The sequence below is a fragment of the Vombatus ursinus genome, unplaced genomic scaffold, assembly GCF_900497805.2.
Source record: "Vombatus ursinus unplaced genomic scaffold, bare-nosed wombat genome assembly UNPS02014784.1, whole genome shotgun sequence".
NCBI classification, from domain to species: domain Eukaryota; kingdom Metazoa; phylum Chordata; class Mammalia; order Diprotodontia; family Vombatidae; genus Vombatus; species Vombatus ursinus.
Window position 1 is genome coordinate 15,941,411 of NW_020954562.1, and position 26,032 is coordinate 15,967,442.

The 26,032-nt window shown below is 38.1% G+C and overlaps 1 protein-coding gene across 1 annotated transcript in view; it reads left to right on the forward strand.

The window, feature by feature from the left end:
* The first annotated feature begins 21,793 nt into the window (after positions 1-21,793).
* Positions 21,794-26,032, forward strand: part of LOC114046495 — a 140,995-nt gene continuing 136,756 nt past the window's right edge. The window contains exon 1 of the mRNA XM_027866820.1: positions 21,794-22,061. Coding sequence (XP_027722621.1) covers positions 21,794-22,061 — 268 coding nt within the window. The remainder of the gene's footprint in view (positions 22,062-26,032) is intronic.

Sequence of the window (26,032 nt, forward strand, 5' to 3'; positions counted from 1 at the left end):
ACTTTACTGGATAAACAAAGATGCGATTTGCAGAAGTAGATAAGTAATGAATCCAAATATTTATTGAATGTTTTGCAAGTGACCAAGATCAGAGTCTAAACTAAACATTTGGTTGATACTAGTCTTGTTCTGAGTCACTAAACAATAGGTTGTCAGCAGTATCAACAAAGACAAACATTTCTTGTGAAGATAAAGGAGGCTTAAAATGTTGAATAATGCATTATACCTTTTAAAACAAGAGGGGGAACAGTTTAACCAAATTGTTCCACTCTCAGAAATATATGTATATAAATATATATATATATATTTTCTCATTTTATTTTTGCAGTATGGATAGCTAGACCAATCTATTTTGCTTCGCTGTGGATTTTGCTGAGGAGGTTTTGTGTTGTTCCAGGGATCAATATGATGAGTACAATGTCATCTATTAATAGAAGGATTTAAAGCACCTTACCATGAATAATGTGTTGAAATTTATATAGCATTTTGTAAGCACCTTAAATACCTCATTCCATTTGTTCCTCACAACAACCCTTCAAGGTAGATAGTACAGACATTATTACTCCTATTTTACAGAGGAGGAAAATTCTGAGTCATAGAAAGGGTAAGTGATTTGTCGAGATAGTCTGGTGCAAGAGTGGCCTAATACAAATTTATTTACAAAACATTTTGCAGGATGATGAAATAAGAGTCACCAACAATAAAAGATTTTAGTGGTTATTATGCATAAGATGCATAGGTTATGAATAGCATTACCTCATGATACTTTGCCACAACATGGTCAAAAAGTTAGTTGAGGAGAAATAAAAAAGCCTACAGAGATCAGGCTAAACCAAAATTACCTTCAGAATAATTATAGATGAAGTCAGAAAAACAAACAGATGTGAAATGGAAGAATCTGCTGGCATTTCTAGGGTAATCAGTTCTCATGAGCAATAGTAGTGGAGCCATCACCTGTAGACTTTACATTCTTTCTGTTATTTGGAGAAGGAATAATGTCATTAAAGAAAATAGAGACAGGAAAATCATCTTGAGTTAAGTCTAATCAGAAGAAATCTATGCTGGAGGTGACACAAATTTCAAAGCACTCAGGAAATGATTGCCAAAAGAACTCAAAGAGGGAAAGTTGCCAAAAGAATTTAAATGATCACCACCATTACTTCTTCTTAAAAAAATGGTGGTCATGAAGAAGTTACTGAAAACTCCATCCCTATTTGTAATTACTTTCTTGTCTCTATTGATTCCTTATAAGAATGGTCTCTTTGTCTATTGATAATATCATAGGATTGTACACAGAGCTCGAACTTGGAGTCAAAATACCTGGATTCAAGTACTGACTCTCTCACTTATTATACATATGACATTGAATAGGTCCCATAACCCCTAAGGCTAAGTTTTCTTACCAAGACTGAAAATAAATTAGAAGACTAAAACTACTTATGCTACCACTGTGTGAGTTTGTTGTGAAGAAAGCATTTTGTAAGACTCTGGAAGAATATGAAAGAAAAGATTGGGGGGATGATAGCAGAAGTCAAGTATTTGAAAGGCTAAAAAATATAGACCAAGTATTAGAATCATCTTCTTAGCTTTAATTAGCAAAACTACAACTGACATGTGGAGTTTCAGAGAGGCAAATATAGGGCTAGACTTAAGAAGGAGCTTTTCTTTTTTTTAACTATTAGAACTGTCCAAGAGTAGAACAGATTGCCATACAAATCAATGAGCGGCTGCACTGGACAAAGTCATTGTTTTGTTTTGTTTTTTTTACTGGCTAGCCTGTGAGTTGTCTTCCAGCTCTTAGATTTTTCAATTTTTTAAAGTGTAAAACACTAAACAGATGTAAAAGAAGGAAGAAGAGAAGAAAAGAGAAAGGAGGAGAAAGAAGAGAAGAAGGAGGAGGAAGAGGAGGAAGAGAAAGAAAACAGACTTTTCCTAGGTGATTTTTTCATAGCAGAACACAACTTGTTGACTGTGCAATTGAAAATTGATGCTATTGATTAAAAGACAGTGTTTAACTTTTCAGCTAGAATAAAATTCAACTTTAAAGACTCTCTTCTGGCAAGGTACATGGGCGGGAAGAGGAGAATCAAAGAAAGAAATGGGGTAATTATAACTGACTGCTGAGAGAGGGCAGAGCTGTTCATTGCTTATCTTGCTTCTGGTTTTTCTGCCACGGAAAGTAATATTTTCAGTTCAGAGATAACAGAACAAAAAGATTGTTAAGTTACAAGTGAGTTGTTGGATTGTGTTGGTAAAGCAAGCTACTACTCTAAGAATTTCTTATACTGATGGAATTACAGATCTGGACCTCCACTCACCCAAATTGAATATAAATGGCCAAGGAGTTCCTTTAAAGGGTCCACTTTGTCATTTTAATCTTCTTCTTTTTTTTTTTTTTGCTTTTTGTTGAGGCAATCAGGGTGAAGTGACTTGCCCGGGGTCACACAGCTAGTAGGTGTCAAGTGTCTGAGGCTGGATTTGTCAGGTCCTCCTCACTGCAAGGCCGGAGCTCTATCCACTGTGCCACCTAGCTGCCCCTCATATTTTTTCTCTCTATTACCGTAATATCCTGAGACTATATATATGTGTGTGTGTGTGTGTATATATATATATATATTTCTTTTGAATGAAGGCAAAGTGAGCATATTTGTTTTCTGTTACTAAAAATGCCCAGACTTATATTTTTTATTGTTACAAAACAAGTAAAATTTCTTCATCAGTTCCCTCAACTGATGATCTTAAAAAACTTCAATATTAGTTTGTTCTTATGTGTTGATTCAGTGAATGAAGAGGAGACAAGAAATGTAGGAGAGATGTGAAGACAGAAACAACAATGTGTGTGTATATCCATATGCATAGGCATATGTATGTACATATACATATATACACACATATACATATATGCATATATATGGTGCTATCTTGTTTGTATATATATACATAAATACAAATATATGCAGCCATATATAAATACACATACACACATATATAGACAAATATGTTTGTATACACACTTATATGTGCACACACATCCAGGCTTACAACTTTGGTATCATCTTTGACTCCTCACTTGCACGCAACATTTTGAGAATAAGAATAATAGAGAAGTTTAGAAGAGAGGAGGGTTTGGTGGGGAAGATAATGGGTTCTCTTTTGGACATGTTAAGTTCAAGGTACTGTATGAAGTCACTAAGTGAGAGAGCAGGACCCAGAACCTTGCAGTATAGGGAATAGGCCTTCTCCATTTTGAGGATACATAGCACTGTGTTATGATGATACACTCATTGAACCTCAAGAGTCAGAAAACAGATTTTGGCATGTTGTAAATGAACTAGAAAGGCATTGCTCAGAAGGAAGCTGTGATGCTTTTATCCTCTGACCAAGATGCTATTAAATGGATACAAGAAGTGAAGAAGGTTCATTTCTTTCCTAAAGTATCACAACCCTTGACTTGTCCCTTTTCAGAGGAAGCTGCTATCAATTATCATTGCATCCTTCCTGGTATGGGGTTATACCTATTCAGACGGTGTGAGAGATGGTCACAAAACATTGTTTCTTCCTTTGTGACTTGGGAGGAATATTAATAGTCAAAATTTGAAGCTTCTTGCCTCCTAGACAGATATTGTATAGGATACCACAGGACATATTGTATAGGATATGAGGATAATGCTAATAAAGAAAATTCCTTCCAAAGAATGAAGTGGGTGGTATAGGCATTATTATCCCTGTTCTACAAATGAAAAAACAGTCCCAGAAAGTTTTTGTAACTTCTCTGTCACAGCTAGCTAGTGTTGGACCCAGGATTTGAACAAGGTTTTGCAGACCCTAATAGTCTCATCTCTTAAACTACATGGTACACAGTGCCACCTAGTGTTCCTTTTATAGAATATTATTTTTCTTCATTTCTAATGCCCGTGGTAGTGGGCTTTATAAATATAAAGTGAGCAAAGTTAGACCATAGAATTATAGAGTAAGAGCTGGAAGAAGTTAATAATCGTGTGTGTGTGTGTGTGTGTTGTATACACGCTTGTGTGTTGATACTGCTGAACAAACATTGGTTGACATTGCTTTCTAAACTTTAACAAACTGTAACATGGAAATTAAGAATCTTTTCATTCTGTTTTGGACATATATTAATTGGTAAAAGGGCAATAAGGAAGGAAACAAGCATTTATTAAGTACCTACTATTTGCCAGGTACTGTGCTAAGTTCCTTACAAATATTATCTCATTTGATCTTGACAATAATTCTGGGAGGTAAATACTACTATTAGCCCCATTTTGCAGTTGTAGAAACTGAGTCAAACAGAGGTGAAGTAACTCAATTTACCTAGGGGTACCATGGCTAGTAAGTGTCTGAAACCAGATTTGAAAACAAGGCCTTCTTGACTCCAAGCCCAATGCTCTATCCACTGTGCCATCTGTTAGATGTTAGAATTCACTTTGAGACATCTAATTCCCAAAGTTCTACTAAATTCACCAGATAATATCCTTCTTGTACCATTAAAGGGAAGTACTATAAACAAATCATCTAGAAAACTGAAGGTAAAATTATATTACTTCTTAGAATTTCAGCAAACACAATGATATTTACATCCTGATTGCCTTTGACTACTATGAAGTTAATGAATAGTCAATGTGATTTTTCAATTACCTTTTGTAATAAACCATACTGTGGCTTGATGAGTAAAGACCATCTGAAAACTGTGTGAGAAGAGTGGTCTAACATAAGTTTTTATGAGCAGATAAATTATTTGGTGTTTGTGAACAAGCTACATTGAATTTCTAAAGTTATGTTTTTTATGTCACATGTGTGATCACTTATATTTGGCATATATGCCTTATAAAGTAAGTAGAAATTATTCTTTGTAGGGCTTAGCAAAACATCATTTATTAAGAGGAAGCTATTAATCATCTCTCAGGAACATACGTATAAGGGACTAAGAGAGCACACTGGTTTATAAGCTGTACTGTGATCTATGACAAAATTTAATTACTAAGAAACCACATAACATTTCATGATCGGGCAACAATCACACAAATATAAAGTCCTATAATTACTTTTAAAATCAATTGTACAAATACAGCATTGGGAAGGCATATCTGGAACATAATTCTTATGAAAAAGTATGAGGATTTTAGTGGACTCTGAGCTCAATATGGATCAACAGTTAATGTGATCTTAGGCTACTTTAAGAGACACATAGTATACAGAATAAGAGACAATGCAGTATCTCTGTACTCTGCTCTCCTTATACAAAGCATTGATTCAGACGTGGGCACCATCTTTTGGGAAGGACATTGACAAATTGGAATGCATATTCCATGTTATACCAGGATCAGATGAAGGACATGGGCAAAGTTAGTTGAAAGAAGAATGGAGCATAACTGTCTTCAAGGATTTAAATGGCTGTCACATGGAAACAAAGACTCATAGACTCTCAAGTCTAGAAGGTACCTCAGAGGCCATTTAGTGAAATTTGTACCTGAATATAAAAATTGCCTTTATAAGCAACCCTGTTAAGTGGTCATTCCACTTTGCTTTAAGATACATGATGAGACTTTCTAATGAAGACCGGTCTGTTTTAGACAATTGTTCTAACTATTAGGATTTTTTTCCTCTATATAGAGCTAATATCTGGTTCTATGCAATTTACACCTACTTCCTCCTAGTTCTTCCTCCCATGACCAAACAGAATAACTAATTCCTCTGCCACATGGCAAACCTCGCAATTCTTAGACACCCCAGCATGCCTTTCCTAAGTCTCTTCTTTCAGGCTAAAGATACCTTCAGTCTATGCTTACTCCTGGGCTCCCTCTTCTGCCAATCTCCAGTTTACCAATGTCCTCATGAAAATCTGTTACCCTGGACTGAAAACAATACTACAAATCTGGTCTGGCCATGGCAGAGTAAGGCACTAGTTATCACCTGCCTAGTATTGAACACTATAATCTCTCTCTTTTTAAAAAATATTTTATTTTCAATTCACAGAACACAGCAAACATTTCTATAACACAGTACAATAAAAAAGATGATTGCATATGAAACTGTAAATCTACCATGTACAACTTGCTATTCCCTTCAAATATACAACAAAGTTATCCTACAAATTTCTTTTTTTTTCCTTTTTTTCCCTCTCTTCCCCCTTACCCCTCCTTATGTTTCTTGGTTCATGTACACTTCTAATTCATATTGTGTATGCAGACACACTTACACCCCTGGGATCTATTTTAGGCAAACTGCCTAACACCCCCATCTTAGATTTGGGAAGTCGATTTCTTTTTTTTTAAGTTAGCATTTTATTTCCCCCCCACTTACATGTAAAAATAATTTTAACTGTTGCTTTTAAAACCTTGAGTTCTAAATTCTCTCCCTTTCTCCTTCCTCCCCTCCTCCACTGAGAAGGGAAGCAATTCGATATAGGTTATACATATGTAGTCATGCAAAACATAACCATAATAGTCATGTTGTAAGAGAAGACATAGACAAAAAACTCAAGAAAAATAAAGTTTAAAAAAGTATGCTTCAATCTGTATTCAGAAATTATCAGTACTTTCTCTGGGGATAGACAAAAGTTTTCATCATAATTCTTTCAGAGTTGTCTTGGACCATTGTATTGCTGAGAATAGCTAAGTCATTCACAACTGATCATTGTACAATATTGCTGTTACTTTGTACACAGTACATTTCACTTTGCATCAGCCCATGCAAGTCTTTCCAGGTTTTCCTGAGAGCATCCTCCTCATTATTTCTTATAGTACAATAGTATTCCATCATAATCACATACCACAACTTGTTTAGCCATTCCCCAATTGATGGGCATCCCTTCAGTTTCTAATTCTTTGCCCCCAGAAAAGAGCTGCTATAAATATTATTTGTACATATAGGTCCTTTTTGGATTTTTTTAATCTTTTTTGGGATACAGACCTAGAAGTGACATAGCATGGTTTTATAGCCCTTTTGGCATAGTTCCAAATTGCTGTACAGAATGGTTGAATCAGTTCACAACTCCATCAACAGTGCATTAATGTCTCATTTTTCCCACATCCCCTCCACCGTTTGTCATTTTCCTTTTCTGTCCTATTAGCCAATCTAATAGGTAATGAAGTAGTACCTCAGAATTGTTTTAATTTGCATTTCTCCAATCAATAGTGAGTTAGAGTATTTTTTCATATAGCTATAGATAGCTTTGATTACTTCATCTGAAAACTGATGATATCTTTTGATCATTAACAATTGGGGAATGACTTATTTTTTATAAATTTGACTCAGTTTGCTATATGTTTGAGAAATGAGGTATTTATCAGAGAAACTTGCTTCAAAAAATTTTTCACAGTCACTATTACTAATTGTATTTCCCTCCATGAAATTACCCTACTCTATTTTCTCTCTTTTTTTACCCTGTCCCTCCTCAAAAGTTATTTGCTTCTGACCTACCAATCTGCCCTCCCTTCTATCACCCCCCCCATCCTCTTCCCTTCCTACTTTCCTCTAGGGTAATATAGATTTCTATACTCAATTGAGTGTGTATGTTGTTCCCTCTTTGAGCCGATTCTGATAAGAATGAGGTTCATTCACTTCCCCTCACCTCCTCCCTTCCCCTCCACCGTAAAAGTTTTTTCCTCTCTCTTTTATGTGAGACAATTTACCCCATTCTACCTCTTCTTTTCTCTTTCTCCAGTACATTCCTCTCTCACCCCCTAATTTTATTTTTTAGATATAATCCCTTCATATTCAATTCACACCTGTGCTCTCTGTCTATATATACTATTTCTAACTACCCTAATAATGAGAAAGGTCTTATGAGTTACAAATATCATCTTCCCATGTAGTAATATAAATAGCTAAAAATTATTAAGTTCCTTATGATTCTCTTTGCTGTTTACCTTTTTATTCTTCTCTTGAGTTCTTATATTTGAAAGTCAAATTTTCTATTCAGCTCTGGTCTTTTCATCAAGAATGTTTGAAAGTCCTCTATCTCATTGAATATCTGGTTTTTTCCCCTGAAGGATTATACTAAGTTTTGCTGGCTAGGTGATTCTTGGTTTTAATCCTAGCTTCTTTACCCTCAAGAATATCATAATCCAAGCCCTCCAGTTCTTTAATGTAGAAGCTGCTAAATCTTGTGTTATTCTTATTGTGTTTCCACAATACTTGAATTGTTTCTTTCTGGCTACTTGCAATATTTTCTCCTTGACCTGGAAATTCCTGAATTTGTCTGTAATATTCCTGGGAGTTTTTATCTTGGGATCTCTTTCAGGAGGTGATCGGTGGATTCTTTCAATTCTATTTTACCCTCTGGTTCTAGAATATCAGGGCAGTTTTCCTTGATAACTTCTTGAAAAATGATGTCTATGCTCTTTTTTTGATCATGGCTTTCAGGAAGCCCAATAATTTTTCAATTATTTCTCCTGGATCTACTTTCCAGGTCAGTTGTTTTTTCAATGAGCTATTTCACATTGTTTTCTATTTTTTTTTTAATTTTTTGGTATGGATTTATTGTTTCTTAATTTCTCATAAAGTCATTAGCTTCCATTTGCTCCATTCTAATTTTTAAAGAATTATTTTCTTCTGTGAGCTTTTGGACCTCCTTTTCCATTTTGCCAGTTCTATTTTCTAAAGCATTCTTCTCCTCATTGGCTTTTTGTACTTCTTTTACCATTTGGCCTACTCTGTTTTTTAAGGTGTTATTTTCTTCAGTATTTTTTGTGTCTCCTTTACCAAGCTGTTGCCTTTTTTTTTCCATGTTTTTCTTGGCATCACTCTCATTTCTCTTCCCCATTTTTCTTCTACCTCTCTTACTTGATTTCCAAAATCCTTTTTGAGCTCTTCCACGGCCTGAGACCAATTCATATTTTTCTTAGTGGCTTTGGATGTTGGAGCTTTGACTTTGTTATTTTCTTCTGAGTGTGTGTTTTGATATCCCTTGTAACCATAGTAACTTTCTATAGTCAGAGGTTTTGTTCTGTTTTGTTTTGTTTCCGATTGATTGCTCATTTTCCCAGCCTATTATTTGATTTTTCAGTTTTTGTTAAAGGAGGGCTCTACTTCCAGGGTGGTGGGCACACTATCCCAAGCTTCAGGGGTTTTGTGCAGCTGTTTTCAGGGATACTTATAGAGACCTGTAAGTTTCAGTTCTTCCAAGGTAGCATGATATAAAGGGAGGCGTTTACTACTCTCCTATCCTGTGCTCTGGTCTGTGAGCAACCACAAGCATTCTTTTCTGCCCTGGAACTGTGAGAAGGGTCCTCCCTCCACTGTGGCCACAAGCTCCACTATACTAGTGCTCCTCTTTGCCCTGGGACTGCCACCTAAGACTGTAACCAGGATCCGAGTATGTGCAAAGCAACAGAGTCCTGCCTCAATGCTAAAAAAAAGTTCCCTGTAATCTCCTTCTGACCAGTTGTTAGACCTCCTTACCATCTGTAGGCTGAGAGCTCTGGAAGCAGCCACTGCCACCGCCACTGCCACCACCACTGCTGATTCAGTCACTCTCAAGGTCTGCTCCTGGCTTGCTGGGGCCTGACTATGCTGGTGCGTCTTGCGCTAGACTGTGCTCCACTCTCATCCAGGTGCAACAGACCTTTCCTGCTGACTCTCCAAGCTGTCCTGGGCTGGAAATGTGTTTCACTTCATCTTCTTGTGGGCTCTGCTGCTCTAGGATCTAGAGTCATTCTTTAAAGGTATGTGGAGGAGTTTGTGGAAGAGCTCAGGTGAGTACTTGCCTTTACTCTGCCATCTTGGCTTCACTCATCGTGAAGTTGATTCCTTGAACCCAAGTTTAAGACTTTATAATTATCTGTTAAATTTCATCTCATTAGATTTGTTCCAGGATTCAAATCTGTCCCAAAAAGTTGGGGGACTATTCTGACTCTGTCAATCAATGAGTTAGCTATTCCTCCTAGCTTTGTGTCATCTGAAAATTGGCATCTTGCCTTTATGGCATACTTGCCATCTAGGCCTTTATCCAAGACCCTGACAAAACTGTCAAATGATACAGCACTAAGAACATATCCTTGGGATGCTGCACTAGTTAACTCCTTACAAATTAATGTTAAACCCTCACTCTTTGTGACTAATCATTAAACCAATTTTATCTTCTTTTAACTTATCATTTTGCTGAATTCACTGTGAAGTTTGGTCAGAATGGCTTTCTTGTTGCTCACACACAACATTCCATCTCCTGTAGACAGGACTTTGTAGTAACTGTCCTCCATGCTTGGAATGTTGTTCCTTCAAACCTCTACTTTGTAGAATTCATGACTTCCTTTAAGATCCAATTAAAGTAGCACCTCCTACTAGAGGCCTTTCTGGTTGCCCATAACTACCAATATCTTCCTCTCTAATACCACCTTCCAATCATTCTTTTTTTATTTTATATGTACCAGTTTATGTTTCTATTGTCTCTTCCATTTGAATATAAGCTCCTAGAGGGCAAGCACTTGTTTTGCTCTGTCTTTGAGTGAATAAACTTTGGCTTACTCTCCCAACTTCCAGTAGCACTGGCAGTTTGGGTACTCAGAGCTTGGCTAGCTCCTTCTTCTCCCTTAAAGGTTCTAGAGGTAACTCTGAAGGGTTAGGGGTAATGTTTCTAATACTATATCTCAAGAGCTTTTACTGGTGTGCTTCCCTATCGACAAATTAATTGACACAAACTAATTGACATAAATTAGTCAACCAGAGTACATGAGCCTTTAGTTGGGGGTATTTATTAACACAGAATAGTAAGAATAGTTGGTACAAACATCTCACCACAATGGTGGTACACTCCCAAAGACCAGGGAAAGTGGGCTCAAGATTAGAGAATACATTTAGCAAAGGGGTAGCTCATAGCTCCTGGTTGCTGGCAGTCCTCTTCTCTCTTTCGCTGATTCCTCATGAAGTTCTCCTTAGACATAGTGTAGCTTTTTGCTGGGATCCTTGTAAAGTCCTCAAGCTACCTTCCTAAATGTACCTGATTTGTCCTTGGCTCTCAATGCAGATGCTGTTGTCAGCCACTGCTGTTCGGTGAATACTGTAGGATGCCAGTGGGAAAAATCCAAAATCTAATCTTTCAAAGTTCAAGAGATCATCCTCTGATAAAGATGGAAGGAGAAGACAGACTCTTTTCCTATTCATCTCCCCACTCCCCAAGAGACTACCTCTCAGGGGTAAAACTGGAACTACTTCCACCACTGGGCTGTCCCATCACTGGCATTCCAGGTTCAAAATTGGCTTACTTTAAATTGAACTTTTCTTGTATAAATAAAACCAATGTCACAAAGAATAGAAGGAATACAGCAAATTGGAAACAAAGACAGTCTCTCAGATAGGATGTGATTGTGTTGGAATACTGTTATATTATAGGAAATGATGAACTGGTTGATTTTAGAAAAACATGGAAAGACTTGGACCAATGAAGGAAGATGCTATCCACTTCCAGAGAAAGAGATAACAAGTGGAAATATGCATAGTACAGTTTTGCATACATGTGTATATATATATATATATATATATACACATTCATATATGAGTGTATGTATGTATATATTTGTATGTATATAGATATTTATGTACATGTATATGTGTGTATCTCCATGTTTAATTATAACCTTCTTTAGGGCAGGGAGGGGAAATAAGGGTGGGGAAAAAAATAAAGTAAAAGTGCACAACAGAGAACAAAAGGAAACCCAGAAGGAAGCAAAGGAAAGCTGGGTAGCTTTGAAAACAATGTGTAGTATTTGTTATATAGGTTTTTTTGAAATGGAAATTTATCCTTTTTTTATTAAATCCTCTCCTATATTCTGCTGAGTACGTGGAAATATTTTTTTTCTTTTCTCATTTTGTATTTAAGTTAAAAATGAATAAAAAATTTATCTAAAAAATTGGCTTACTTTTCATCTAAGTACCATAGGACATGACTGAGTCTGCTTGACTAATCTCAATGCATTTCCTTGACGGCTCCATTTCATCTAACGACTTGGAACACTCCTTCCTTCTAACTTGATGATCTAGAAAACCTGAGTTTTAATCCCAGCTCTGATCCTTCTTACCTGTGTGACCTATAAGAAGTTACCTGATCTCTCTGAGCCTCAGTTCCCTCATCTATAAAGTAACAAAATTGGACTAGTTATCTAATATTTTTTTTCCTGTTCCAAAGGCTATATTATTTATTTTTAAAGTTACATAGTTGCTAGATACGGAAATGTTTTATGTAATAGAGGCATCTAGTGGTAAGGGAGTAAATTACTAGTGTTAAGAACCAGGAACACACTGGGCTGTATGACTGTAGCAACAACTGCAAACAGTCACTGTAGCCGTGCATTTGTTTTATACATGTAAGCGTTTTTTTGTTTTATTTTGTTTTGTTTTTATTTAGAAGGTATGAGGAGCTGAACATGAACAGAAAGTGTATGGGAAGGATGGAGGTGGCTGAAGAAAGGTGTTTCTGTTGCAGATTTTTATAGTAACCCTGTCAAAGCTGAGTAAAATAGGGCTTGAACAGAGGAACACAGATTTAACAATCAATCATCCAATCAATAAATATTTATTATGTACCTACTATATGGCAGGCATTGTGCTTGGTGTTAGGGATGCAAATATAGAGAAAGAAACAATCTCTGCTCACTTATATTCTAATGGAGGACAAAGCAAGTACATATTTAAATATGTACAACATAAATATAATATGAGTAAATACAAATATATGGAAAGCAGTTAAATGCAGTGTAGTTTTGGGAGAATTGGGTATCACAAAAGATTTTATGAAGAAGATGATGATTGAACTGTGTCTTAAAGAAAGAGAAGGTAGAGGTAAGAAGGGACTATAATATAGGTATGTGATATAACCTATAAAAAGCACAGAAATAGGCAAGGAGGGTGAAAGGTGAGGTGTGAGGAAAAAGGAAAAAGCCAATTCGGCTATATCACAGAGTATAGGATGGAAAGTAATGTATAATGAGGCTGGAAAAATAGGTTAATATAGGGACCAGGTAGTATAGGAATTTAAAAGCTAAACAGAGAAATGTGTATCTTCTCCTAAAGGCAGTAAGAAATCAGTGAATTTGATGGAGTGGGAGAGACATATGGTCAGATCTGCATTTAAGGAAAATTATTTTGGTAGTAGTGTATACAATAGAGTTCAGTGAGGAGAGTTTTGAGGCAGGGAAACTAGCTAAAAGACTGTTGAAATAATCTAGACAAAGAATGATGAGGGCCTGAACTAAGATGGTAACTGTGTGAGTAGAGAAAAATGGACAGCTATGGGAGATATCGTAAAGGCAGAAATGGCAAGATTTGACAATTGATTGGAAATGTGGGGTGAGGGAGAATGAGGAGTCAGAGAGAATGCTGAGGTTACAAAACTGGGACACTGGAAAGAGAGTGATACATTTAACAGATAGAAGGAAAAGGAGAGAGTTTGGCAGGAAAGATCATGAGTTTGGTTTTGGCAAGTTTAGTTCAAGATGTCTTCAGGGCATCCAGTGTAAAATATCTAGTAGGCAATTGATGCTGTGGGACAAAAGCTCAGAGGACAGAATAGGGCCATATATATATACATACATATATACATACACACATACTTGCACACATACACATAAGTACAGACTATACGCAAATATGTCCCATGTACATACATGTATATGTATCATATAAATATATGTATGTACATAGGCATACACGTAAACATATACATATGTATATACCTAGAAAAAAGCTTAGAGGCCATATGTGTAGTCCAACTCACTTATTTTATGGATGACAAGACGGGGGCCTCAAAAGGTTAAGTGACTTGCCCAAGGTTGTATAAAAATTCTCAGTGGCACAATGAGGGTTTGATTGCATGTCCTCTCATAACAAATCCTGTGCTCTTTCCTCCATGCTACGCTGCATTCCTTAAGCATTAATATACTATGTACAAGGGTTGCTATTGTTTCAGCAGAGTCCTCCAGAGTCTATGTGCTCATGTATACCTCAAAAGAATCAATGAATGAATGCCTCCCTTCTTGTAGCTACCACTGCCCCTACAAAGCAATTACTTCCGTCATTATACCTTTCTCCACTGACAAATGATGGGAAAGGGGGAGTTTTGCCATGACAGTAGTACCCCTGACTGCCCTCCCCAAAGTTATCTTGGGACAGAAGGCATTGGCAAGGCTATCCATTTATTCATTCACTCACATATATTACAGTAGCCAAAGTATTATTAAGCTGGTTAGGGACTAGGGTAAGACAGGCCTGAACAAAGTTTGCTCAATGTCTTAGGATATAAAGGGGGAAAAGGGTAGGGGAGTTGGGAGAGGAGTTATCAATAATTTTGCTAGTTGTACATGAAGAATGCTTTACTGTAAGCATGTTATCTTACTAATACAAGGGAAATGGAATGGGAGGGGCCAATGCAAGCAGATTTCTCAAAGAAAAACAGGAGGCCCAAGAAAGAACATAGGAATTCAAAATCAGCAAAGATAAAGTCATGGTAATCAGAGAGTCGACCAAATAATTGATATGCAAGCACAACAGGGTTTTTAACAGGATGATACTTTCCTTGGAGAATGATTATGCAACAAAGTCCTATTCTGAGGTTTCATTATGGTATGGAGGCAGTGGCATGCCAGCTTGTGATAGGCAACTGTTAAAGTTTCAGGTCTTTTGCAAGCTGGTTGTTAAACACAGTACACAATTCAGTCACTTCCTGTACTAGTAGTGTTATTTATTGCTTTAAAAGAATTGGAGTCCACCACAGACAGCACAGTGTATTTTTTTTCCTTTTTTAAAAAATTTTTTCCACTTAATAGTATTTTATTTTTTCCAATTACATGTAAGGATAGTTTTCAACATTCACTTTCATAAGATTTTGAGTTCCAAATTTTTTTTCTCCCTTCTTCCCTCCTCCCCCCCTTCCCCAAGACGGTAAGCAATCTGATATAGGCTATACCTGTACAATCTCATTAAACATACTTCCGCATTAGTCATGTTGCAAAAGAACAATCTAAACAAAAGGGAAAAACCAAGAGAAAGAAAAAAAAGAGAGAAAATAGTATGCTTCGATCTGCATTCTGATTCCTTAGTTCTTTCCCTGGATGCAGATAGCATTTTCCACCATGAGACTTTTGGAAATGTCTTAGATCTTCGTGTTGCTGAGAAGAGTTAAGTCTATCAGAGTTGGTCATTACACAATGTTGCTGACAATGTTCTCCTGGTTCTGCTCACTTCACTTTGCTTCAATTCATGTAAGTCCTTCTATGTTTTTCTGAAATCTGCCTGCTCATCATTTCTTATAGCACAATAGTATTTGTCCAGGCCTGTCTTAACCTAGTACCTAACTAACTTAATACATTTATATAATATGACTTGTTCAGCCATTCCCCAATTAATGGGCATCTTCTCAATTTCCAATTCTTGGCCACCACAAAAAGAGCTACTATAAATATTTTTGTACATGTGGATCCTTTTCCCATGTTTATCATCTCTTTGGGATACAGACCTAAAAGTGGTATTGCTGGATTTTTATCCAGCACAGTTTTATAGCCCTTTGGGCATAGTTCCAAATTGTTCTCCAGAATGGTTAGATCAGTTCACAACTCCTCCAAGAATGCATTAATGTTCAAATTTTCCCATGTCTTCTCCAACATTAATCATTTTCCCTTTTTGTCACATTAGCCAATCTAATGGGTATAGGGCTATACCTCAGAGGTGTTTTAATTTGCATTTCTCTAATTAATAGTGATTTAGGGCACTTTTTTCATATGACTATAGATAGTTTTAATTTATTCATCTGAAAACTACCTGTTCATATCTTTTGACCATTTATCAACTGAGGAATGACTTGTATTCTTATAAATTTGATTCAGTTCTCTATATATTTTAGAAACAAAGCCTTTATCAGAGACACTGGCTGCAAAAATTGTTTCCCAGCTTTCTGCTTCCCTTTTAATCTTAGTTGCATTGACTTTGTTTAGTACCATGCATTTTCAATACATCATTGTTTGCTTTAAATGATTGTGGTTCTAATAATGAATATTTGAAAGCAAACCTAATTGCATTTTTCTCTGATGATGTTCATATAATGCATGAAAGAAAGTTTGGAATGCTATGAACTTGTTAGAAAATTTTCCTAAAATCATCATTTGGCACCATTTAAATCATCTATTACAATTATCACTTGATGTTTCGACATCTGAAATAAGTTAATCATTTAAAATTATTACCAGATAAGTTTCATTCTATTTGTCATTAATATAATAAAAAATCTAATGGAGCTAGAAAATGTAACTAAGGAACTTGACATTGAAATGATTAAAATTGGTTAACTACTGGGACCAATCTGGTCAACATGTATAATTCAGAAGCTACTACTGCTGTATAGTGCACATGTTCTAAAATATGTTCATTTTTCTTATTCTTCTTTTTATTCTGATTTGGCAAAAATATTAGCTAACATTAACTTCTTGTAAGAATTCACTTTAATAATTGACAGTCTTGAAGAATTTTCAACTGCATTGGAGCATTAACTAACCTTCTGAAAATACAAAAATTGATCAAACACACCACAAGAGCTTGGAAAATTTAAAGATGGATGCCAGAAAGCATGATTCTCAAGTTGAGGATTTGATCAAGTCAGATACATTTATAGACATTTCATTTAGTACAAATAATAAATTTAATGCTCTTCCTAGGAATATGTTACTAGACAATATAATTCAATACATGAACTTACATCTCTTCTCAGAGAGAAAAATAATGAAAGTATTCTTAATTATTTTGATTTATTAGAACTACCTACTTGACCTTATGAAGCATTAACTTCATTATGAATAGTTGGTGTGGAAAAAAATGCATCACTTAGGTGAAATTTTAAAACACAAAATTGATTCAAATAGATAATAAATTCAGAATCAAACAAAATTCCAATCCCTGCAACTGTACAAAAAGCTAAAATATATTTAGCACTATTTCAATCAGGAGTGCTAAAGCTAAATGAGGGTTTCAGTTTAATTAATATAATTTGTACAAGGGTAAGAAATAGTTTAACACTAGATGATGTAAATGACAATAAATTTATTAGGAAGAGTTAGTGGAGTGGGATGCAACTTTATTTATCAAATCATACGTGAATTGCAACCATTGGTTGGCTACAGATACAGGAGTTCAGCAAAAATCAATAAAAGCATTTGGTGAAAAATCAATTGACTCTATGGCATTCATGATAAAGAGTAAAGTATACTTTGTTATTATTTGCACATTGTGTGCTCTACATCCTTCGTTATCACTAAAATTTATAATAAACTTACCTATATATTTATATGTATGTATATGTGTGTATGTGTGTATGTATCTCTCCCCTTTCCCCATGTGAGCTGGTTGTTAAACATTTACCAATACACCACTGTGTGGAGGTGACTCTCAAAGATTATGCTATCAAATCATAGGCTCTGGAAAACTCTACCATGGCAGAAAGACTTTAAGTATAGTCTCAGAAATATACTATGTCAGTTTTTTGTGGAATAATAGCCTAGCTAAGTGCAGAGGGACTCATAACCAGAAGAATAGCCATGTGGGGTTAACTATTTGGCCATGGCATCCCATGAAATAACAAAAAACACAAACATAGCTCTCAATCCCTGCAGCCCCCTTTCTGTTTTTTCGATGACACTGACAGAATGGGCAGAGAAAGGGCTAGAAGATGCTTAGAATCACTCAAGCTTTAGACCACTTAGAAATATTAACTTAGTCATTGGTATTCTGGATATGAGATCATTGTGACCAGTGAATGGATATAACAGGCAGTGGTTCTTCACCTGGGATCTGTGAACTTGATTTTTAAAATATTTTAATACCTGTATGTCAATGCAATTGGCACTTAAAGCTTTTTCCAACCTGGCCCCTTCCTACTTTTCCAATCTTCTTACATTAGTCTCTTCCATTCACTCTACGGTTCAGCCGCACTAACCTGATTTCTGTTCCTTAAGTGTGATGCTCTACTATCTGCCAGCTCTGTGCCTTTGCATTGGCTGTCCCCATTCCTGGAATGTTACCTTCAGCACCCCTCTCCTCTCTTTTGGAATCCCTGGCTCCTTCAAAATTCAGATCAAGTTCCATCTTTTACACATGATCCTATGATCATAGATCAAGAGCTCAAATGAAACTCAGAAGATCTCTAGCCCAACTCCATTTTTAAAGATGAGGAAAATGAGGTCCAAAAAGACTTAATTAAATGCCTAAAGTCATGCTGCTGTTAAGCATTAGAAGTGAAATTTGAAAACATGTCCTATGACTCCAAAGCCAGTATTCTTTCCTTTCTAATATGCAGCCCCCCCTTTCCTGATCCCGCCAACCCCAGCTATTATATTCCATCTTTACACACACACACACACACACACACACACATATATATATGTTTCTCCATTATTAATATTGGAACCATCACATGGAACTTTCCCTATGTGAGCTGGTTGTTAAACATTTACCAGAACACCACTGTGTGGAGGTGACTCTCAAAGATTATGCCATCAGAGCACATGGCTGTAGCATCACAGCCCCTGACACATTGCATGAGGAAGTCGAAATGGCACTAAAGAAAACAGAGATGAGCATCTGGACCAAACTAAATACAATCAAAATAGGTCCTTGCTAGAGCCAAAATAATTGTAAGTAGGCTAAGGGATCATTTCTTTAGCTATCTGAAAGAGGGAAGGATGCCAATCTCTTTGAAAAAATAATTCCCATGCACTCCCTAAACTGACAAAGAAAATATGGACTCATATTCCTATTTTCCAACAAAATCTTCCTGAGAATAATTTACTCACTTATTCTAGGTCATTCATCCTTGATGTTCATTAATCTCAACAAAGTCAAGGTCTCACAAACAATATTCTATAGGCATTTTTACAGTCACTGAAAGGTGCAGAGAACATAAAACCCCATTGTGCTTTTTTAGTGACCATTAAAATACATTTGATTTGGTAGCACAAACCCACCTTGGGGGCGAAGTGGATAGAGCTCTGACCTTGGAGACAGTAGGGCCTGAGTTCAAATCCAGTCTCAGACACATGACACTTACTAGCTGTGTGACCCTAAGCAAGTCACTTAACTCTGCCTCACCAAAAAGCAAAAAAAAAAAAAAAAAAAAAGAAGCCACCCTAAAGGTCCTCCTATGACAAAGTGTCTCCTATTGGTATGCCAAAATGACACAAAATTCTGAAAGACATGACACCAGAGATAATTTTGTTCAACAATCCTCTGACTATTCTTGTCAATGCTTGCCAAAGGCATTTATGTTGTCAAGGAATATGGTCAGCACCAAGTCCAAATGAAAGAGGAAATCCCTTTGGAACTATGAGATCCTCCAAATGTTCCAGTTTATGGATTACATTATCCTGCTTACACCAAGCCCTACAACATTGTAAGGCCTCCTAAGTGAGACTGATAATCACTCAATCAAGTTTAACCCAACTACCCCTAAAACAAAACAAATAAACAAAAAAACAAGAAACTACCTATTGTCCAGATTATGTTATACACAGGGGGACAAGAAGCATCTGGATTGTCTTCAGGAAACATCACAGTATACTTAGTGGTCCCCCAGCTTCTACCTAAAAGATCAATCTTTTGGTATTTCAATCTTCATGTTGCTGCATGACTATGAACCATGAAACTATGAATCAGTCCATGAAAATACACACACACACACACACACACACACACACACACTCAGACCTATGCACGTATATTTGTATTCATGTATGTATACGAGGGAACGATGCATGGTAGAATCTCACAGTAGAAGTACACAGTAGATGTACACACATGCATACACACACACACACACACACTTTCATATGCAATCACTTAATCAACAAGCATTTGTGAAGTGCCTATTCTGTGTCCGGCACCGTTCTAGGAGCTCAGGAAACAAATTCAAAGAATGAAACAAGCCCTACTTTCAAAGATCTTATCTTCTATATACATACAGATATAACATGTGTACGAATAACATTTGTTCCAAACCTTTACTTTCATCAATGTGGATGTCTCCTAGTGTAAAAGTTTCCTTTATTTCCTTTACCAGGTCAGCCACAGTCAAAGAGTCACAAAATATGTGTCAGAAGTAGGTCATGAAACCTAGTCTTCCTTAGTTTAAGGTCAATTCTCTACCCACTAGACAACACTGCCTTTTTTGTAACATATAACCAGCAAAAGAATTGCACAGGAAAAGTGCATTAAAGATATTTTCGAAGAGATGTATGATTGGAAAAGGTTGTTTAGACCAATATCTTTTGATATTTTGTAAGTAACAATATAGCGAGGGAAAATCAGAGGTCTGCTTCATTTTTAATCAATATGATGTCAAAGGATCCAGAGGAAGTCCCCTAGTCTACTACAGCCCCTTGTGAATATTTACAGTATATGATTTATGTAGGAGGAGAAGGCGTAGCTTGGTTGCAGTTTGTACTTCTGGGGAGAGCACCCATATTGATCAGTCAGAAATTCATCAGTATAAAAGCATTATAATAAAACAGTGACATACAGGTGGTACATCCCATATGTCTGGCACTAATACTTGAGCAACACTTCGGGAGAAGGGAGGGAAGAAGGTGGGAGGAGAAAAGATTGTGTCTTGCGGAAAATGAAGTTTTATATTCCCCAAAAAAACTGGAATTCAAGCTATATTTTTCTTCTAGTTTTAATTTTTGTAGTGTTTAGTATGGAGCATAGACACTTAATAAATGCTCTTTCATTCATTTCTTTGCTCCAGAGTATTTGCTTCTTGACTTCTGCATGACCATAGACTAGTTGGGTCTCAGTTTTCTCACTTGTAAAATGGGGGAGTAGAATTATATGCCCTCTAAGTTCTACCTCAATTCTAAATCCTGTGATGCCAAAATGCCAAGACCCTTCATTCTGGTATTGGGCTCAGATACCGTGATGCCCCAAGCGTCTTTCCTTCTTAGATTACCATCATATTGTCGATGGAGGAGGGGTGGCTAAGAGGTCTGGGCCAGTATCTGCAGAAGTACCAAATAACTGCTTAGGAGAGAGAAAAAGAGTAGTATGTGACGGGAAGAAAGACAGACACAGTGAGAGGGAGAGGCAGAGGCAGAGGGAGGAGAGAGAACTGTTTCCAGAAAAAGAAACGATAGATTTCAGACCTTGAACCTTGCCCTCTTTATACATTGGAAGGTACCTATATCAGAAAAATGGATCACATAATCAAGGACAACCTAACGAACAAGCCTCCCCTGTCCTGTTTCCTCTTCCCATTATCAGACACTCTATCAGCTACTATTATCTGGGTCATGAAGGCTTGTCTTCCAGAATCTTTTTAAAATATTAAAGTGCAACTACTCCTAATAGATGTTAAACTTTGAGAGGTGGAGAGGAAACAGCTACAGAGAACAGTGAAGAGGGGCTAGAGAGAGACGAATCTGCAGACGGTACTCAACGAGTTGCGCAAACAATTGGACGAAAAGACTGTTTCCCCTCGGCCTTTCCCAACTCTCAACCCTCTGATGCCCGGGACTAGGGCGCAGGGCACATGACAAGATGACCAGATGGAGGGATCGCGGAGGCATGCATTGTTGGGCAGAGGCGAGCGGTGCAGTTCCGGGTCGGCCTGCAGGGGGTGGTGAGGGCAACAGTTTGGAGGCGCTCCCCACCCAGCCCAGAAAAGGAGGAAGAGGGAAGGAGTTTAGGGGCCAGTTTGTTGGGTTCTGAGCTTCCCCGCCTCCTCTAACTCGGTGGTGACTGTTGCCCTCCAGGATCTCGGGACCCGGCACAAAGAAGCGCCTGGAGAGAGCCTCAAGGCCGTGCTGCCATGAGCAGCCCCCGGACGCTGCTGCTGCTGCCGCTGCGGGGGCCAGTCCCGGCTGCCTGGCTCCGGATCGGGCTCGGGTTCGGGTTCGGGCTCGGGCTCCGGCTCCGGAACCTGCGGGCGCCTGCCGCCGGCTGCGCTGCGACCCGTCTGCTGGGGACGAAGGTCGGGACCCTCGGGGGCGGTCCCGGGAGAGGAGAAGGATGCGAAGGGACGCGCACGGTGCGGCTCGGCTGCGCCTCCGCTTTCTGGGGAGACACGGCGGCCTCAGGTAACAGCGGCACAGCCCGCTCGCCCGCGCTCCTGCCCGCGTCTGGCCTGCCCCCTCCCTGCCTCGGCCCCCTGGCTGCCCACCTTGGTCCGATGCTGCAAGCTTGGATGGGGCTAGAGCTCAGCGTGCGCGGCGATGGGGCAGGGCTGCTGTCCTGGCCAGCAGGGCCGGCTAAGTTGGGAGGCTCCTTCCCTGCCGCGGAGCCTCACGCCGCAGCAGCGTCTCAGCCACGGCCTGCTCCTGGTCCTTCCCCCTCGGGAGAGAGGGGGTGTTTGGCAATGAGTCCGTGCCCTTACCCTGTTTGTCTCCTAGAAGTGTCTTCCTGCCTCTCCCAGCTGTGTGCCATGAGCCCAGTTTTTAGTATGTTTTTCTGTTTGGGATGTGTGTCTGTGTCATTACTTCCCTGTCTCCCTGCCAAAATCTTTGTTTCTCTGTCCCTATCTCTTCTCTGTCAAGTCAGCAAGCATTTAATTAAACATTTACTGTGTGTGAGGCACTCTAAACTCAAGGGATACAAAGAAAGGTAAAAATAATCAATCCCTGCTCTCAAGAAGCCTTCAGTCTAGTCTAATGGGGTGAAACAACATGCATTCTGTCTCTGGCTGTGTGTGTGTGTGTGTGTGTGTGTGTGTGTGTGTGTCTGTCTGTCTGTCTGTCTCTGTCTGTCTCTCTATGTCTCTGTGTCTGTGTGTCTCTGTCTCTGTGTCTGTCTCTGTCTCTATCTGTCTCTCTGTCTCTGTCTCTCTTTGTCTCTGTCTCTCTGTTTTGTCTCTCTCTGTCCCTGTCTCTCTCTGTCTTTCTGTCTCTGTCTATCTCTCTCTGTCTCTGTGTCTCTCTCTGTCTCTCTCTGTGTCTGTCTCTCTTTGTCTCTCTGTCTCTCTCTGTCTCTGTCTCTCTCTCTCTCTGTGTCTCTTTCTCTCTGTAGCTGTTTCTGTTGGTCTTGGTCTGTGTCTGTCTGCCCCTCCTCACATTCCCTCTTCTTAGCACTCAGCAGGAATGCTAGGCTCAAAGTAGTAGAGTGTGTTATTGCAGCACAGTGAGGGGGATTTTTGTATTTTGTTTTGTTTTTGGCTTTTTTTTTTTTTTTTGGCAAGGAAAGGGACAAGCCTTATGCTTTGGAGGGGGGGAATATTGAACAAAAGGAAGGAGAAAATGTCATTTATGCAGAACAATCATATAACTGAACTGAGGTAACTTTGTGCGTGACCCTTGAAGGAGGGTGAGTTTTGTCATAAAAATGCCAGGATTGCTTCATTAAAGCCCTTTTTTTCTTTTGACAATAAGAGGAAGAAATCATATCAAGAAACAAAGCACTGTTAAGGACAAAGAGACTCAAATGTCAAAAAGGAGTGGGGGAAGTGTGTATATACATACATACATACATACATACGTGTGTGTGTGTGTGTGTATGTGTGTGTGTATCACCATGGCCTGGCTAGTTACTGTAATGATTATTTACAAAAGTTAGGTCAGCATGTCAAATGATTTATGATTTCCTTGGTACCCAACACTGATTCAGCTCAAAACCTTCTATGCCTTAAAAGATTGATATAACTAAAAAAAATTAAAAATCTTCACTAGGTGGCTACTTTTCTGGTAATGAACCTTTCAGACCTGACCTGGCCAAGTCCTTTGGATACCCTTTACTTAAGAGTTTTCTAGCTTGGTAGGATTTTTAACAGCTTGCCAGTGAATACTGGCACAGTCTTTAGGAACCCAGAGTTACCACCACGTTGGTGTGGCATTGGAGGAAGAAGTTAGTGGTTTACAGGAGTTAGGCCATGTAATACTGATTTCATTATAGAGATTTTCTAGTGAAATGGGAAGAATCAATGAAATATAATTTGGGGACAGAAACATTCCTCTGTACTAAGTTACTAAATGGCATTGAAGGGCAATTGCATATATCCCGGTCAGGTGTGGGGACGCTGTGGCCTTCTAGGTCCTCGGCTGTGGCCTTTTGACTGAGTCCAAGTTTTACAGAACAAATCCTTTTATTAAGGAAATTTGTTCTGTGAAGTTTGTAAGCTCCTGCTTATGATCTTATGAGTGCTGACCATACCCTCAAATATCTTACCTACTTCTAATGGCATTGTGACCTATAATTCTGCCTAACTATATGTATTCTTTTGAACCTGAGGACTTTTTGGTCTTCAGGAACCCCCTATTCAAATGTAGAGTCCCTTAATATTTTACAGAGTCATATCTAGTATACTAGAAAAGATGGAGAGTGATTGGCTCACGATAGTACAGATAGATGTATTTGGAAGCAGTTGAATAGTCAGGAGAGTCATTAATAGATCAATGCCATTTTGGAAGGATGTCTCTAGTGGAGTGTTCTAGTGATTAGTTCTTGGTTTTATACCTTTTAATGTTTTGTTTTGTTTTTTATCAATACCTCAGATAAAAACATAAATAGCTTGCAAATCCAGCTTGGGGATGACATGAAGCTGGGAAGATAGCTATCACATTGGATAATAGAATCAAGATCCCTAAAGATCTCAGCAGGCTAAAATGTTGGACTAAATCTAATAAGGTGAAATTTAATATGGATAAATTTAAAGTCTTGTACTTGGATTCAAAAGTTCACTTAATAAATAATAAGATGAGGGTGGCATGGTTAGACAACAGTTTCTCTGAAAAAAATATTTAAGGGGTGGCTTAGTAGACCTCATTATGAGTTAACAGTATGATATGGCCACTAAAAAAGCTAATGTAATCTTAGGTTTCATCAAAATAAACATAGTGTCCAAAGCTAGAAAGGTAATAATCCCACTGGACTGTGCACTGCTCAGACCTCATGGGTTGAAGGAACTGTGAGTTCAACTATGAGCCAAGCCAAGAAGTATTTATTAAGCACCTATTGTGTGCCAGTCTCCACGCTAAGTACTGAGGACACAAAGAAAGGCAAAAAAATCAGTCCCTCCTCTCAAGGTGCTCACAGTCTAAAGGGAGAGACAGCATGCAACTGAGTACAAACATGTATACAGCCTCGGAGGGAAGACACTAAGATTAAGAAAGACTGAGAGGCTTCTTCCAGAAGATGGGACTTTGGGTGAGACTCAAAAGAAGCCAGGGAACCTAGAAGGTGGAGATGAGGAGAGAGAACACTGTAGGTATCAACCAGGAAAACATTGGGAGTTAGAAGATAGAATGATATGTTCAAGGAACAGCAAGGAGCCCAGTGTCACTGCATGGTGAATAGGTGGAAGGTTAGTAAGGCGTATGAAGACTGTGAAAGTAGGAAACTTCAGGTTAGGAAGAACTTTAAGAGACAAATGTAGGGTTTTATATTTCATATTGGAAGTAATAGGCAGCCAGTGGGGTTTATGGAATAGGAGGGTGACATGGTCAAAGCTAAACCTTAGGAAATTCAATTTCACAGGTGATTGTTTAACCAGAAGAAGAATAAACTTAGGGAAGCTAGGTGGTACAGTGGATATACAAGCAGGCCTGGCATCAGGAGGACTTGAGTTCAAATCCAACCTTAGACCCTTACTAGTTATGTGACCCTGGGCCAGTCACTTAACCCTATTTGCCACAGTTCCTCATCTGTAAAATGAGCTGGAGAAGACAATGACAAACCATTCCAGTGCCTTTGCCAAGAAAACCCCAAATAAGGTCACAAAGAGTAGGATTTGACTGAAAAACAACTGAACAACATGAAAACTTGGGAGAACATGACTAAATTCAAGTATTTGAAGGGCTGTAACATGGAAGTGGAATCAGACATGTTTTGCGTAATGCTAGAGTCCAGAACCATGAACAACAGGTAGAAACTGCAGATAAATGATTTGGGGTAAGATGTTAGGAAAACTTGAGCATTTTCTCAATACTATGAGACTGTATTGCTTTAGGAGGCAGCTTATTCCCCTTCACTAGAAGTGTTTAAGCAAAGGCTGGTTGACCAATTGCAAGATAGAATGTAGAAAGGATTCTTGTTTGGGTGTGGGTTGAACTATATAACTTCT